This window comes from Cololabis saira, chromosome 16 (genome assembly GCF_033807715.1).
Source record: "Cololabis saira isolate AMF1-May2022 chromosome 16, fColSai1.1, whole genome shotgun sequence".
Classification (NCBI taxonomy): Eukaryota; Metazoa; Chordata; class Actinopteri; order Beloniformes; family Belonidae; genus Cololabis; species Cololabis saira.
The window spans coordinates 28,084,293-28,102,822 of NC_084602.1; the positions used below are offsets into that span (position 1 = coordinate 28,084,293).

At 39.3% G+C, this 18,530-nt stretch overlaps 1 protein-coding gene across 1 annotated transcript in view; it reads right to left on the bottom strand.

The window, feature by feature from the left end:
- Positions 1-17,638, bottom strand: part of cnksr3 (cnksr family member 3) — a 54,267-nt gene extending 36,629 nt beyond the window's left edge. The window contains exon 1 of the mRNA XM_061744399.1: positions 17,452-17,638. Coding sequence (XP_061600383.1) covers positions 17,452-17,503 — 52 coding nt within the window. The 5' untranslated portion in view covers positions 17,504-17,638. The remainder of the gene's footprint in view (positions 1-17,451) is intronic.
- Between the last annotated feature and the right edge of the window lie 892 nt (positions 17,639-18,530).

The following is an 18,530-nucleotide window of genomic DNA, read 5'->3' on the forward strand; positions in this document are numbered from 1 at the left end:
TTATTATCATTTGCCACATAATTAAAGCAACCTCATACTAAATTTAATGTTAATTTCATATGATTTAAATAATATGAAAAACATATACAAATATGTTGTAACTTTAGCTTGTATAGTTATAATAAAACATTGTTTTGACTCAGTTTGTCCCATGAATTGTCACTATAATCTGATGAACGTGCAACTCGGATTTTAAGATCCATCACTAGCATCTGATGTACATATATACAACTTGGATTTTAAGATGTGTAATGCATTTTTAAATTTTTCGGTGAACTATGTAGAATATAATAATCGGGATATCGCATAATCGGGATATCGCAATGTGTATCGTATCGTAGCTCAAGTATCGTGATGCGTATCGTATCGTGAGGTCCTTCCCAATACCCACCCCTAATGTCACATACTTCCATCTATTAATCAGAACTTATAAAATTTGCTCCGTGGTACGATGAGCTAAAGAACTAGGTTACAGTGAAATGTAGTATGTTTTGGAAACTTTACTGCTGCATTCAAAGTTACCTCAAACATTTTCATTTACAAACAACGCACCATCAGTGACAGGACATACTGTATTTCACAGCTGTTAAACGTCTTATAAACTTATAACAGCCTTTTGAACTCTTGGGAAAATGCACGATGTGTGAGAGCTTGAGTCATTTCCACTGAATCACAAGGAAAATCCTTCATGCGTTGCTGGCCATTATTCCCCCAGAAAAGTCAAGACCAGTTAAGCTCATTACATTTTTCTCATTCCTTGGACTCCTAATTCCTAGGCAGGACTTCAGAGAATTTTTAGATTAAACCTTGATTGGCTGACATTCTCCAGGGGGACCAACTTCAAATTGTAAGAAAGGGACTGAGTGCCGGCCCGAGCCAAACACAAACACTGAGCCAGTCACTTAATGCGATTAGACAAAAACAAAGACTTGGGATCGAGGGGAAGCAAACATTTTCTCCTTGCTGCTGTGTTAAAAAGGCATTTCCTGTGGAACTGTGCCACAGTCCTCAACATCAGCAACAGAAAGACATTGTTTGAGCTACAAAAAGACTTGGTGGGGCGTCAATACTCTGTGTCATTTCTCAATTGTTCTAAAAAAAAAAGAAAAAGGAAAAAAAAACAAAACAATCACACAATGTAACTCCTTGAATTCAGACTTAAGTTGCAGAGTTGAAGACTTTGTTCCAGCTTTGTATAAGCACAACATCAAATACAATATCAATACCTAACATTTTAAACGTTTAAAGATGGTGAAAATGGTAAATGTGAGTGAAGGAGAACAGAGAACGTCAAGGAAACACCTGAGAAAAAAGAAAAAAAGGGATGTCCTTACAGCAAGGCTTATAAAACATTTATTGTGCCTCGATCAATAGCTGCTAGGGTGTGTACGTGTGTGAAACTATCCATTTTCATTAAGGCTAGAGAAACCAGTAAAAGAGATGGAGTGTCACGTTATCGTGAATTGAGAGGCGGGAGGAGGGGGGGAGCGGCGTGAATAGGTTACACACGCTTGCACAGGAAAAGGATGAAACACTTCGGGGGAGTTTTATAGCCTCTGCGAGCCACTTGGCAAATGTCCTCAAACTGGACCGTGTAGGTTTAGCTGAAGCAGAGCCGCAAACAAACCTCACCAACGTTACCTCAAACACTGATAACAAGATGAAGAGGCTCACGTTCTTTCTGATTCCTTGCAGAGATTCAAACGGTTTCAGAAGTGTGAATATTAGTGAGAAAAGTAGGTATAATATCACAAAAGACAGGAAATTATTAAGTGACTTTTTAGCTTCAATTAAATGTGAGTTGTCAGCAAAGCAAAAATTTGGACTCAGTCAAATGTACTGTAGGGATGGGTGGTATGGTCTAAAAAATGTATCACGATAATTTCTGGCATTTATCCCGATAACGATAAAAATGACGATAAAAAAAATACCAATTCAACTCCACCTTTGTAACTATAAATCTATCTCGCTCTCAGATCCGCCATGTTTGTTACACAAAAACGTAATCAATGGAAATTTATCCTTTTTTCTTTCTTTCTTTCTTCCTTCCTTCCTTCTTTTTTCCCTTCCTTCCTTCTTTCCTTGTTTTCTCCCTCCCTCCCTCCCTTCCTTCCTTCCTTCTTCCCTTCCTTCCTTGTTTTCTCCCTCCCTTCCTTCCTTCCTTCCTTCCTTCCTTCCTTCCTCCTGCTCTCTCCTTCCTTCTTCCCTTCCTCTTTTCTCCCATCCTTCCTCCTTTCCTTGTTTTCTCCCTTCCTTCTCCCCTTTTTTTCCTTCCTTCCTTCCTTCCTTCCTTCCTTCTTTCCTTGTTTTCTCCCTCCTTCCCTCCCTCCCTCCCTCCCTCCCTTCCTTCCTTCCTTCCTTCCGCTCTCTCCTTCCTTCTTCCCTTCCTCTTTTCTCCCATCCTTCTCCCCTTTTTTTCCTTCCTTCCTTCTTTCTTTCTTTCTTTCTTTCTTTCCTTCTTTCCTTCTTTCCTTCTTTCCTTCTTTCCTTCCTTCCTTCCTTCCTTCCTTCCTTCCTTCCTTCCTTCCTTCCTCCTGCTCTCTCCTTCCCTTCCTCTTTTCTCCCATCCTTCCTCCTTTCTTTGTTTTCTCCCTTCCTTCCAAAAATCAGCTTTACACAAAAACGTCATCAACGGGAATTTATCGTTTTTACCGCGAGATGACAAATTCTTACCGTGAGGAATTTTTTTGACGGTTTATCGTGAACGGTAAAATATCACCCATTCCTAATGTACTGTATGATAATGTCTGATGAATGAACTCCAGGGTAAGTTAATATAGCCACTTAATAGAAATCTAGGATTTATTCAAACATATTTAAATAAATACGAATCAATTCACAAAGAATTGTGTTAGGAGTACAACTTGTACTAAGTCCTGATGTTCCTTGTGGGGTCTTTCTGTCCATCTACCCTGTTAGCTACTATAAACGGTGATTATGTGCAAAAACAAGTATCAGAACAAGTATCTATAAACACACTCAAACTAATATTTCTGGACAGCTGGACAAGCAAGAACCAGACAATGTGGGCAAAATAAACTGAACTGAACCCAGTTGGAGGCCTTCAATCTCGGCGGACTTCTTAAAGGCTGTGTAAGCACCCATTTCTGGCATTGTCAACAAAAGAACCCCTCCTGCTAGCAGAGACTTGTTTATTCCTGCCTTGCTCTCAACAGTAAGTTACACAAACAGAACAGGCTGGGTTTTACAGCGGTGGCATGTGCAGAATATGATGGCTCAAGTCACACACAGTTATGCAAAACATTAAAGGATCTAAGAGAGAGCATGGCATCTTACACAACTTCTGGAAAATGCTGATCATTTTTGATCAACAATGGTTTCATTCCAGCTTTTGTTTGCCAACTTTTCGTTCTCAGGGGTTTGATTACGCGGCTAAAACAAGCTCCCTCCCCCACACTGAACCCCTCCTTTTGCTCCCATTGGGAGCTGTAGCCACCCTGTAAAACACACACACACACACACACATATACATACACACACACCATCCTTTATCCCCACTGAGGTGGTCAGTGGGAAAGCTACCGGGTGCAGAATAGCAAAGCCACTGTAACTCCGCTGTCTTTCTATGTCAGGCCGGCCTCTGAACCTGTGGGGAATGGTCAGGAATTTCACTCATTGTTCTCCGCTGAGCAGCCCCATTGTGGGAACTCGCAGCACTCCGGCACAATGGTCTCTGGCTGAACCAGGCGTGCTGTAATTAAAAGAAAAGAAAAAACTCCTCTCGGCTACTGCTAAGCTATTCTCTAATGCATGACTTCACAGGACAACAACAAAGCCCGTACACAGACTGGGAACAGGGGACAGGGGTTACACAATGATGCTCTACGTATCTCCGTGGTGCCATGTTCTGTCCGCATCTGTTTAACAGCAGACAATTTTACTTTTTCCACTTCAAACCAAGCCACAAATTCAAGGGAAAGGATTTGCAATGTTTTAAAATACTGGTATTTGTTTCCTGCACAACCGAAGCTGCTCTGGAGCTAGGTTTAGCGTCTGGTGTAAACATATGATTAAGTATCACTTGAAAAAGTCCTTGCATTGCTCAATACATGCAGCCGAGTAAGAACAGACCTTTCTCCTCCAAGTGTCTAAATGTCCACGTTTTAATCTTATCGTCCCTCCCTCCAGCTAACAAAGGACTTTCACTTCATGTTCCCTTAATCTTAGATGCAGACAACTACAAAATGGAAGTTACTTGTCCCTAGTGGGTCTCATAAGTGAGGGAAAGCAGCTGAGGCTAGTCCCTCTAAAGCAAAGACAAAAGCAGCTCTGTCTCTTGCAGGATGATGGATGATGACTGATGAGAGAAGAGGGGTTAAAGTTCATAAGGCTGTCACAGTTAAAACACATAAGCTAGCATGAATGCCAGTTAAGGTTCCTGGGGTCTTAGATTTTCAGGATGCATCTCAGAAAATACAACATTAATGCCATTACTATTATCTAAACTACTCTAAGATAGGGCTGTTCGATTAATCGATTTTAAATCGTAATCGCGATTATGTAATATGAACGATGTTAAAACGTGAAAATCGTAAAATCGATTTTTCACTTTTTTTTTTTATTTATTTTTTATTTTTTTACCTTGTCTGCACACATATTAATGATTGATACCATATTAATGATTGATGGAAATACCTCTCAATACCTGCGACAAGTGCCCCATCGGAGAGGCTCTTTAGTGTAGGAGGGGGCGTTGTAACACCGGGCATCCCTCAAGCCAGATGCGCTAGACCGGCTCGTGTTCCTTGCAAAAAACTTGCAAATGTGAATAGCAAATGTAATGACTGACATTATACACCTCTACCTCCTTCATGGGTTGCATTATTATTTAGCATGCAAAGACCCAGTTTAGTTTAATTAGAAAATGTCTTGTTTTATTTAATTGGAAATATAACTTACTGTATGTTTGCAAGTGCTAATTTGCTGATTTTTTTTTTCAGAGATAAAACTTTATATTTTATTATATTTTTTAAAACTTTTTTCAACTTATTTTACAGAGTTTTGCACTTTATTCATTCATTTTTGGTTTAATAAGAGCAAAGTTTGCACTTAAAGCCCAATGGGGCAAATGTTCAATAAAAAACAGCATATTTGAAATCATTTCTTTGCCTTTTGTCAATTCACAAAATAATCGTAATCGTAATCGAAAATCTGATTTTTAGAGAAAGAAATCGAGATTTTATTTTTGGGCAAAATCGAACAGCCCTACTCTAAGACCTGTTTGGTTGGACAACATGTACAGCAAAAACGGTAAAATTCTACAGTACCTGCCGGCCCTGTAATGTAGTCGATCCACACCTCTTATATTGATGATACCTTGTTGTATATTCTAAATGTGAATGTGTTTGGAAAGTGTACAGATCAGTTAAAAATTGACTGGTGTAATGCCAAAGGTCAGGTCTAGCAGCAATGGAGGTCAGAGGAGATGACCATGAGATCAGGGTTTGTTGAGCTCTGTTCGACGATGACTTCAGGCGACAAACGGATCGTAATGAAAGAAGAAAAACAAGGGCAACAAAGGAGAAATACGGAGGTGAACTGCAGAGGGATTATAAAAAGGGGCCTTTGCAGTGACCAAAACTGCTGGACTTAAACATAATAGCATGGAGAAACAGTAAAACGCTATCTGACAGGGTGACTGAGTTTAAACCTGAAATATGATTGCTTCATTATGAATTTGTTAGCTCAACTTCCAGGATGAATAGTTGGATAACAGTAATACAGCTTGGACTCTCTTGCAAACGGTCAAAGTCAAAATAACCTTTCTTTTTCCAACGGCCATGAGCCAGGAGCTAGTTTTGCGTGACTGCTAATGGTCAGTAGGTCAGTGCATATTTTTATTCAGATACTGGTTTCATTTCAGCTGGAGCTCACTCTGAAGTCGAAGAGAGAAGTGCAAGAAGAAAAGTCTCTCATTGCACGCAACACAACTGACTTGTGGAACAATACACATATTTTTATGGATACTTAAATATATGCCTTTTTATGGTAAAATATCAAATCTCAAGCATCTCTCTACTGGATGAGACAATAGTTTATACAGGTGATTGTGCGGACTACAGAAATTTAATTTCAGTCAGTCTAATCAGCTAACAACGCTGCAGTTCGTTACCACTTACATAAATGTCTACTAAATGAACCAACAAAGACCGCAGAAATGTCTCAGACACCCCACCAAACTACTTTCTCTCCCTTCTGTGTGGTTTCCCTTCTCTTCACCCGCTACGATCTTTTGTCTTCCCTATCCCGCAGTGTTCATATTGTTGTGGTACCCCAACATAGTCGGACATTGCGCCTTAAAGAGCACATTACAGTACAAAGTACCACTTTTGTTACTTGAGGATTGTTTGTTTTCAAGTTTTCAATCAGCGTCATGAAATAATGATAATAACAAACACTCTGTGTGGCCTGAAAGCCGCTACGTTGGATGGGATGGTCCATAAAGGACTGTTTGTGTGCATCAACAGGACTTTACTTTGCTGCAGCGTCACTATCCTAAGAGAAAACTGCAATTAAAGAGTCTTGCACTTTGCAAAGAGGAAAGGGTGGAGGAAAACAATAGGCAAAGAAATAAGAAAAAACAAAGACAAAAACTTTTTTGAGGGATATCTGAAAGGGTACTTCATTAGGAGTTGAAGGTGGGGGGAAGGGAGTCACAGCCGGTGAGACAAGCACACAAAAGAAAAACAAAGTGGAACTTAGTGTCGTACTTTCCCATCACATGTATGCCGTGTGATCAGGGTGGCCTCTGCATGCTGATTACAAGCCCATTTAGCACCACCATAACAGCTGCCTATGGACACCGGAATAAAGATGAACATGGCTTGAAGGACGAAATGAGTACTGCTCATCTAAGATGCATGGAGAGCAGTGTGAACGCTGCCATCCTACCACAGTACATGTTTTCAAGCCCAGTTAAGCTTAACTTGGTTAGTATGTGTTAATTTTGTGCAGCATGATGATATTTAGGTTTTAAAACTAAAAAAAAACATGAGAAAAACAACTTAGTATCCCATTGCCCCCAGGGACTCATAATTTGTTACATAATGTAAAAATGCTTCCTGATAAAGTATCTTTGGATAAGGACTTGGGAGTCAGACAGTTCAGTTGCTGAATGAAACTTGTTAAATTTGAGCCACACATGCTTGGTGACTGGAAGATAAGGCTCTTAGAGAGGAAGAGTTAGTGGCAACTAAAAGAAGCAAATTTGATTTGGCAATTGTCAACAGAACCGTAAAATCATTTGGAAAATAGAGGCATGTAGCCGACAAACTACTTTGTTAACTGTTCAGTAAAATGCCAGCTGAATATGAACCAAAAGCCCTAAAACCCTTGAATGGAGGCAACTAACTATCAGCAATCATGACTTGATCATTATGTGGCAACAACTCAAAGTCAAATCAAAAGGGCTCAAATCGAAAAAGACAGATATCTATTAGGTTAAATACACCAACTGTCACCGCCTGGATTTAACTAAGCAAATAGGTAAGAGCCTCCCATTGGATAACTACTGCATGGATTATATTACAGCTGTCCTAAAGTTATTTAACCCTAACTGATGCAGAGAGAAACTGATCATTTATCAAACAACCATGTTGCAAGACACATCCTGTGTTTGTAGAAAAAGATCTTAATCTGTTTCAGAAGTGTCCAATTATTGGCGCGCATCAAGCAACGAAGATATTTAAGGTGATTTCTAAAACTGAAAACTTTTCCACATTGTGAAGGGACCTCAGGCCTTGGTTCAGCAACGTTATGTGCCCAAAGAATGAAGCCAGCCTACTACTTTTATATACTGAATAACATTGATGGATTTTTCTTCCCTGATGGCACGAACATACTCCAAGATGATAATGTCAGGATTCAACGGGCTCAAACTGTGAGTCCTTAACCCCACGGAGAATATCTAGGGATGTGCTGGAGAAGACTTTGCACAGTCGTCCAACTGTCCCATCATCGATACAACATCTTGGCAAAAGGTCATTGCAACTCTGGACGGAAATATATGTCATGACATTGCAGAAGCTCACCGGAATGATGCCGCAGGGAATGCATGCCGTAATCAAAGCTAAAGGCGGTCCAATTAAATATTAGTGTGGCTTGTTTTTTGGACAGGCAGTGTATCTGGAGCTGCTGATGACTTCACAATTGATCTACAGCCAATGACAGAGCAAGACATGGTGTGAGCTTGTCATGAGGAAGGGAAAGCAGTGTAGCAAGGGGGAGAAGCTACTACTACTGTCATTTAGCAGACGCTTTCATCCAGAGCGACCTAAATCTTACATTACGACTTACATCTGAGAGAACAAACACAACATTTCACCCGGGGAGCAATAGAAACAAAAAATATTGGGTGATGAAATCATCAGATTGTGTAGACTATTACCTCCTGTTGCTTCTCAGTCCCTCAGTCACATGTGAACGGAGGAGAAATATTACCCCGTTAAAAGCAGTGTTGTCTGAAACTAATTTAAACTGTCTACCATATGAGACTAATATTTTCATAGTAACGTATTTTGTGGACCATATGATGAACGGATCTATTTTCATACATAAGGCCGGCTTGTAGGTGCACTGCCGATTTTTGAGATAAATTAAGGATTTTACGTGTGCCTTATAGTGTATATTACACCGATGTAGAGGTCCAGTGGGGTTTCCTTTTAATTTTAAATCGCTACAACCACGGTGTATATGTTTAAAAAGAAACAACAACCCACAAGTAGCACCAATTGTTTGCGTGTTTCATCTTTTTTTATGCTGCTGACTGTTAGCGAATAGCAAAAAATGTGCATTACCGACACTTCATGGCCGGCTGTCCTATTTTCGTAATCAACAGTTCTTGTGAGACGTGCTGGCCGAAGGGGCTGGGAAGATGGTTGGCCCTGTTAGAGGTTCCTGTCTGGCCGGTTCACCCTGAAATCACTGTGTATGTAAGTTTGATTTTCAGAAAAAAAATTTCTCCTTATACTGATAAGTGAGAAAGATGAAGGACCTTTAATATCTTGCATAAAGTAGGACATGCATCGATTGCTCTTCAGTAGGATTTTATGTACACAAACCAGCAGTAATTTTGTAATTACTTACAAAATATGATCTTATAATGAAAACATTTAAATAACAATATTTAATTGATAAAATGTTGGGGAAAAGATTGTGTTGTCAATTAGTTTTCAGACAGAAACTTCCACAAAAATGCTGCCTACGTCAACTGGCCTGGCCAGGCTACACAAACATCTAAACCAGATTTCCACCACAAATAAACCCAACTGAAGCATTTTGCTGTGGCACCACAAAGTACTGTTGTTCCTCACCCCATCGCCCACAACGGCTGTGAACACAAACTGGCTGGAAATTGGGTGGAGATAGAAGATGTGCTTATGGGGGAATGTCACAAATGTTTACCAGGCATGTGTCTGGGACAAGGAAGAGGAGGAGGAGGTCAAAAACACAGCACATTATGAAACTGCAACGGTAGAAGTCTAAACAAAATGATAAAAACACACACAAATACACAATTACATGCCGCACAGACTTAAAACAGCCTCCGTTAAAAAACAAGTTGTCCCATTTAGACATTTGCTGCTTTACATTAATCTAATCGCAACTGAACATTTGTGTCGCGTCTCACTGAACACCCTGGTGACTTTTGCATAACATTTTGTAATATGAGCAACAGCTGAAGCTTTGACTGCATCTGATTATAAAATCAAAGTTTTCAACTTCTTTAACCCACTGCTGTATTGTTTTATACAACTTGGCATGCTTGTTAGCTTTTTTTAATGACAAAACAACATGTTGTTAGGAGGAAACTAACAACAAGAAAGGTTTAAATTTTAGTGTGCTGTGCAGCTTCTCATTCAACTGTGTATATGGTTTACTAAGATGAAGTAAAAACTCATTGTTTTCTCAAAAAAATAATAACTATTGTTATTGAATTGCAATTAAATCCTCTTGAATAAGGTTTCAAAGTAGGGCTGTGCGATTAATCGATTTTAAATCTAAATCGGATTTATTAATCACAATCAATGTTAAAAAAAGGAAAATCGATTTTCCTTTTTTGCAGCTGGCTGCATTACAGACAGAGCCCGTCTAGTCATCCTTGTTTGGTCAAGAAAATTGTAAATGTTGTCACTTTACTAAACTCAAGGAGGATTTACAGTATCTTTCAATTGCACTTCATTCCCAATAGGGAAATTTGTTTGCCATTTTTCTTTAAAAAAATAAAGATAAAATATTTGAAACAATTTATTCCATTGTCTTTTGTAGTTTTACCAAAAAAATCGAAATCGAAATCGAAAATCGGGTTTTCAGAGAAAAAAATCGGGATTTTATTTTTGTCCAAAATCGCCCAGCCCTATTTCAAAGAGATTGTATTGTTAAGCTACTGTTCAATAAACCTGTGTAACATGATATATGTGATTACTGTGTGCTGCTTTAAGGGCAAAATATGACACAATGTTCTAATAAGAGTGTAACTCTTTCAAGACTGAGGAATATTAACAGAATTCAGTTACTCAATAAATGACTGCCTTTGCGTTGTAAAAACTAATGAATCCATTAATGCTATACCATCCAAGGGAGATAGTATGGTGATCTGAAGACCGGAGCGGTTAAATGAATCATGCACTGGTACAGACTACATGTCAGCTCAAAGGCTGTGGGCAGCTGATCCTGTTCTCCCTGCTGTGAGAGATGAGGGAAGATGGGGTGAGTCATATCCAATGAAAGAGGGAACTGAGTGACAGTGTGTCACATACAGGCCAGGATGGGGCCAGTGACGCACATATACGATATGTTACGCTGAAATCGTTTGATGTTGCAATATTCTGTTATTGCTAAAAAAACAAAGGTAGATTCTTCATAAACACGCATGCTAACATCCCACTACAAAAAAAACCCAACAAAAAACAAAACATAATCCATCTGCAAGTGAGGTTTGTTTGTATTCCTACTGCCGCTTCTTGTGGGTATCCTAGACATGACAAATTAAGAGAGAGACATTCCTAGAACTGATTAATGTGATGTCAATACAAGATAGAAGCAAACCAAAAGACACAGCTTTGCCAGGTAAAAGATCAACCAACAATCGTTTCTTCTGGAATAATGAACTAATACAAAACCCATATTAGAGGTCCTGTCACTTGTGCGAAAAATTGGTTTAAGATCAATTAAACCAAGAGTGTTTGGTATGAGTCCTGCTAGTGTTTCCAACCTTTCAGTCAAGATTAGCGGAAATATGTCACGAGATCTGGAGCAGATGATTACGAGTTCAGTAGGTAAAGAGGACCAACTCCAGCGTGAGAGAGTATTCAAGAGCAGCTTACGAGATTATACCAAGATAGAGCCTGCATGCTAACTGCAATATGTGTAAGGAAATGAGCAACAATCGGTTGCTTTCCCAGAACACAACGTCATGAGGGGAAATCCATGGGGGGATAAAAATAAAAAGTTTCCAAAGGAGATCATATATGACTTAATTGTTATGCGCTTGTGGAATTTTCTGAGGACTCCCTAGGTGTCTTTCAGTTATAAGACAAATGAAAACGGAAGCTTGTCACAACTGTGTCATTTAATAAGCTTCATGGATTTCCAATAATAGAATAACGAGCACATCTGTTTGCGTTTACCTCGTCTGCAGCGTGTGGAGCTAGATATAAACAAGCAAAAACATAAAGGGGCTTCCTTTTGGTCAACCAGGTGTTTTACAAATTCACTTTAATTTATCCGTCTATTCAGAGTTATGCTGATAGTGGCCCGCGGGAGTTATTGGGGGGGTTATTGATGCAGTGTCAACAGTGCGAAAACAATAGAACTGTTATCCATCATCACTCTTTAATGTAACCGGTGAACTAGAGAGAGACACAAAAATAACACAAGCAGCTTTCATGGTACATTAATGTGGCACTAACGTATAAAATGGGAAAAGGTTCATTTTTGAGATTGTATTTCCTACGGCAACAACTTCAAACAGTGAGAAACCCAAGATAGGAATTCTCTTTTGAGGAATGAGAAAAAGCTGACTAGTCTGGACATGTACTGAAAAAGATCTGGCCCTCGCCCAAGTACCCAGAAGTCAGTAAAATTACATACCACTTCATATCCATTCTGATGTTCAACTTTGTTACAGCGTATCAAATACACACACATACCCCCCCCCCCCTCACCACCACCAATCGGACTCAGATGAAGGTTTTATTCTCTTTTTACTGAAGCCTTCCTCCTCTCAGCCCTAAAGGCTGGCCAAGGGCCACACAACCTGCAGGTCTTACTGAGCTGGGACCGTCTAAGCGATTTGCAATGAATATTTGGAATTTGAATGTAAAAGCTAACATATTGAGCCCTGGGTTGGCTGGAACATGGGGTGACACTTTGTAGGGCTGGGCGATATATCGAGATTTTAATATATATCGATATATTTTCAAACACGATATGGTACGAGACAATATCGTTTATATCGATTTAAAAAAAAAAAAAAAAAAAAAAAAATTTACATTTTTTTTAAATGATTTTGATATAGCTTATTTTGTGACAAATTGACTTGAATGTTTTATTTGAGATTTCCACAAATGTTTTGTTATTTGCACAACTGTCAACCTCAGTGGAAAAGTCTGCCTGTTACTGTCTACATTGTATTAATTACAGTGTATTTTAATTTAATTGTTATGCAGGAAAGGGATATTTGTTTTATTTTATTCAAGAAGCATTTTTATTCTATATATGCAGGCAGTTTATTTTTATTTCATTTGTTTTATACATTTTGATATTGTGCAGACCTCTGTTAATAAAGGTACCTGTGTGACATTTGGCACGAGGCTTTGTATTAAAACTGACTGTTTTTTTAAGGGTTTGCCTCAGAAAAAAATGAAGCTAACAGAGATGCTATGCTATAATGCTTTGGGGGAAACCCCAATTAAGGCAAAGAAAAAATATCGAGATATATATTGAGTATCGCCATTTAGCTAGAAAATATCGAGATAGGACTTTTGGTCCATATCGCCCAGCCCTAACACTTTGTCTCGGGGGTGAAACCCTTCAGATAGAAGTGCAAATCCAGAATGATTCAAAATAAAATCAAAGGTTTTGTCATTACAACACACAACCTGATGCTGAAGCCAACCGAACAATCATTGTGCGTGAAAAGCTGACCGTTGATCATAATACACAGTTTTTCCAAGTCTTTGTTTCTTAAACTCTAGGAAAGAACACCCACATTAACAATTAATCATTTCTCTCAGTCCCATATGTTGGAGTACCTGAGGCTATGAGACTGGGATGGCTGGACCGTGTGAGAAACAGGCTGCACCGGGTCCAAAACTAGAGCAGTTCCTTTCAGTAACGTCTCCCCCCCCAGGGGGAGTCCTCTTACAGCACTTCCTCTCAACTCTAAAAGAACTTTTCCGTGGAAAACTGACATTGTTATCCCCCTATCAATAGAGCACAATGAGTCGATTTTAAAAGCTGCATGACTGGATGAATGGAAACTGGTAAATGACAAAGACGGTGGTTTTAACCTCCCGCCGAGGTGGGCAACCAAATTTCCGCTGTTCTTAAAGAGCATGTTTGGATTATTTTAACACCTGCTTTCCGAAGGATATACACAGAGCCCGCACATCACAAGGGCTGCTAAAATAGATTAATGGTGTGTGTGGTGGCTATCCAAACATAGAAGTCCACTTGCCTGATAGAGCGGGCACTAAAACAAAGGTAGGTGATGCCTTAATAAGGGTGAGGTGTCTGCACAGTGTCTGCTCACACTACAGTTTAGGAAGTCTCTGTTTTAGCCAGATAAGGATCATGGGCCATCATTGCCCACACCTTGCAATCTACTCTATAGATAAGGTTGCTCACGTTACCATTCATTGAGGTCACTCAGCATGTGAAGACTCAGACGTAATACATTATTTTTCCACACATGCATTCAAAAGATGTTTGTCAGATCGCTGACGAGCTAACGGTCTTTATTTCACTTCGGCGCTACTGATAGAGGGATTGACCTTTTCATGCACGTGACCTCAAAAGAAAAATAGATAAACAAATACATTTCCTTTGCATTTAAACGTTCTGATGTCTCTGTGACGGCAATGGCCACATCCTGAGCTAATCGGATCAAATTTGACGCCTGCTTTTTTAAGACATCCATCAATTCCAGTCATCTGTATGTGTGTCGTTACTAAAAACTACCAAGTCAAATTTCATCAAACTTAAAAATTCAAGCATGGGTAGAAGATGAACATTTTAATACTTGGTGCAGATCAAGACAACTTTGGTTAAAATCGCAAAGAACAGTCATTGCATCGTATACTTTTGTTTCATTGGTTGAGGTGGGCATTTTTACATGTTACATGTCTTTGAGGATTATTTCACTTTTTATTCAAACACCGAACCAAAGAGCAGCAGTTTTTGTTACTTCTCCATTTCTGCATTAACCTTTTTAAATAATACTGTCATTTAGCAGATGCTTTTATCCAAAATGACTTACATCTGAGAGAACAAACATGCAGAGAGCAATTAGGGTTAGGGTCCTTGTTCAGGGGCCCAAGGTGGTTCTTCTTGGTTGCCATTCTGGGGCCTCCAGACCCAAGCCCACTTCTGTAGCCACTAGACTACCATTCCCCTTTTTAAGTAGATGAGCCATATTACGAAAAACACCAACAAAAATCTTGTAAATGTGTTTGATTGATGGCCAGAGTATGAGTAGCTTCAATTTTGACCTTTTGCTTAAAATAACTCACCTCTGATATTCAAATGGGGAATCCATTTCCAGATACGGGGTTTTTGTAATATGATAACATGATACAAGCATAGAAAATGTTGGCGGGCTCCCAGTGTCTCTGCTTATTAAAGATCTGGACGTAAGCCACTTGGTCAGATAGTAGTTGTTCAAGTTTACAAGTTTGGGATGCCTTGTTTAAATGTGACAGTCTTACACCCAGTGACTCCTGAGTAGGACAGTGGAAGGAAAGAAAGAAGGAAAGTTTATTTTTGAGTGAGAAAGTATTTAGCAGAGTTATGGATAAATATCGACTGGATGCTGCTTTCCCTTCTCAGTTTAAATACAGTCTGTGTGGAGGCAGGGCTATATTTGGAAAAGAATTTGAAGCATATGAATTCATATTTGTGACTACATGTAGGTCACTGTATTTAACCTAAGCAGTTGCACCCATTTACGTCCTTCTGATCCAAACTACTTCAAATATATCATTAGAAAAGCGTACATTTCCCCCCGAGTTGGTTGTCCAACACATGACATATGGCACAGCCATCACACGACACCACAGGACCGGCTGGAAGACCAGAACATGTGGTGAAGGGCAAGCGCTTCAGGGCATGTTGGGGCCCACAACAAAAAACAAGTGTTTAAATTTAACGAATCAAACTCCCTTTCAGTGGCAGTAAACATCCACCAACCATCAGTTGATCGCTTTTAACAAGACCAGTGATTAACAGCTGTCTCAATACACAAGAGTGTGTCACTATCTTACTGGGGAAAACAGCCTAAGGCAAATGGGGCCAAAGGTTTACATACAATGCTTCCCAAGCAGTTAATTTGACTTCTGTCACACAGGTAGAACAAGTCTGCAAACGGCTGCGTTTGACATCTTTTTGACTGGTCAAGAAGAGGCCATGACCCTGATCCAAGCACGAGTCTCATTTCAATTTCATGCTACTTGTGCAGCTTTTTCCCCCCTAATATTTTTACTATTCTAGGACACAAAGGTGTAGCTGAGTTACATATTATAAAGCTGTTGATAAATTAGCTGATTTAAATTGCAGAAAAGTGAATCCTGATATCCTTCTATGAAACTTGTCTTCTCCCGTTGAAATCACGACCAAGCAGCGATGCAGATGATCGCAGCAACAAGCAGTGCTGCTTATTGAAATGTACTCAAATGCTTTGTTTGTTTTGTGGCTCTTGCTGCTTAAAAGAAGATCCACTTGCTTGAAAAGTAATTGCAGTCTACGCACACTGACACCACCTGTAGTGTAAGCGAAAGGCTCTTTGGTCAAGTCAGACTGCAATGCAGGAATTAAATAATTAGTACTGGTTCACTGAATTTGAATCCAAAGACCAAAGTTAAAAAAAAAATACACTTCTGATTCAGATCAAAAATGACATCCTGGTATTTAACCATAAACCAAAATTTGACAGTGCAAGTCGAGCATGTCTTCACCATCCAAAGAGGAGTCTGAAATGCTCCCGTGGGCAGTTGTGTTTGTTAGGGTCTGCAAATCCAGTGGTTAGGACCTACACAGACAACTGCTGAGTCAGGTTTTCAGGAGCCAGAGAACAAATGGGGTTTGTATAGACAACTAATCCTCCACCCATGTATGCACCGGCTGGGGTTCTTTCACAGGACTTTAAACCCTCCACAATCCCCCTCTCTGAAATTCCCAAATTACAGATTAGCACCGGGTCAGAACATCCCCAGCCGAGTTGCACTTTCTGTGATCAGAGCAAAAATCTTTTGATTCGTTTTGGGAAGTTTTTACATTTTGTTTAAATTAAAGCAAACGGGAACAATCCGTCTTGCCACTAAACATTTTAAAAGGAGCGTGGTTCATTTTGAGGAACAATTCAGATAAAAATCACAGTTTCCTTCTTTAGAGCGGCATCGCTGTCAGTTTCAGCCACTGTTTCACATTCCACTCAACCAGTCAAGTGCTTGGAAATACCTAAGCTGTGACTGAAGTCAGGTTCAAAGATTAATGATGTCACTATCATAGCAGGCATTCTTCCCAGCAGGATTTCTTAAGTGCAAAAAAGGGACTTTTGAGGAACTATTTCTACTGCATAGTTAGTGTTTGGCTTCAATGCTGAATTTCAAAGTGATTTTTATGTTGTATTCTCTATAAAAGGCCATGCTAATTGTGTATATATCTATATAGATAAGATATATATATACATATACTATAATAATTTGTTATAGTGTTTCAGAAAAGCGGTTCCCACCACAAACAATCAGCTTTGAGGTTGTGTAAATAAATACAATGTTGGCTTCCTTAGAAGAAGCATGTTTCCCACGACAGGTGACTGATCGTGTGTATTATTTAAGATAATGAGTAAAATGATGACGCTCTAATGAGTAATCGTTATTACTCATTAGTAATAATACACCTCGTGTCAGATCGTGCAAATGTCTTTTATACGAGTATTTTACAAACTTTGGTACGTCTGCAGGAGAAATATAAATCATGTTGCTGGATTCAAATGAACAGACTTATCAGAGGTTTTCTCCACAAGTGGGAGTAAATCTATTGTTGAACACCTCAGTGGAGGTATGTTGTCACACAAGGACAGTTTCTACGAAACTAGACGGAAAACAAAAAAAAACAAGCCGGTAGCACGAGTGTTTGAAGACGTGAAAAGTGAGTTTTTCTAATGCGCTACTGTTTGACACAAACATTTAACACAGAATACTCGGGACGCACCTTTCATCCAGTCCACAACTTGCTTCGGCGTCCACTTCGTTATCGGCTCCATAGCTTCTTCAGGCAAAAAAAAAAAAAAAAAGTACAACAAAAATACGACGGCGTTTATAAGTAGTTCAAGTTTGTTTTAACGCACTTCTGCCACATTCTTCACTGCAGGTCAACGCGCTTCGCTGTGTTTGTGTTCAGCCACTAAACAACTGTGAGCAACGCGCACTACAGGAGGCTGGACTGGGAACCGTGCTGCCTTCAGGCACACCACAGAATACTGGGAAAAATAAAACCCACTGGCAAAGTTCAAGACAACTTACTGTAGTAATGTAGTATAACTTCGTATTTCACTCCACACGTATGTTAAACACAAACTAATTTAACTCGGAACAACCCACTTCCACTCAGGCGAAGTTTAATTGCTCATTCTGAAAGTAATATGAACATTTATAGAGAACACGTAAATGTAGCATGTGACGTAGGGTGTACGCTCACCGCCCTCGTTTGAAAACTGAAGCGTGTGGAGCGAACTGAGTTTATATTATGTTACGTCTGGAAAATAAATTATAAAGCATCGCACTGATCTGAGAACTGTTGCTCTTTCTACATAGTTTTAATGCTTCTACACAGTTAAACTGATTTGTGTGTTGTGCGCATTCATCGCTCTGCCATAATTATATTCTATGAGTCTTGATTGTAAAATGGGCTGAATTTTGTCAGCACATAATTTACCCCAAAAATGTAATACAATGTAGGAAAAACAACAGACGCGGAGGCGGATGAATATGACTCACCACTGCTCTCTGTTGGCAACCTGAAACTCGTGTTTTTATTTGTAGCTCTGCAGAACTACAGTAGCTCAAACAATGCATTAACATTTTCTCCCCAATCCAAGACTGTAATAAAACTGGATTGCAGGCTATAATGAGCTTGATGATTGATGAAGAAACCTCACAAGTTTGTGAGGTAAACAGGAAATATTTTCCTCTTTCTTTTCCCAAATTAATCATAGGGATGAGCAGAAAAACTGACAGTCAAGTCAATATGTATGTTTTGTGTTTATTCCCCAGTAAAATTTGATAGATAAT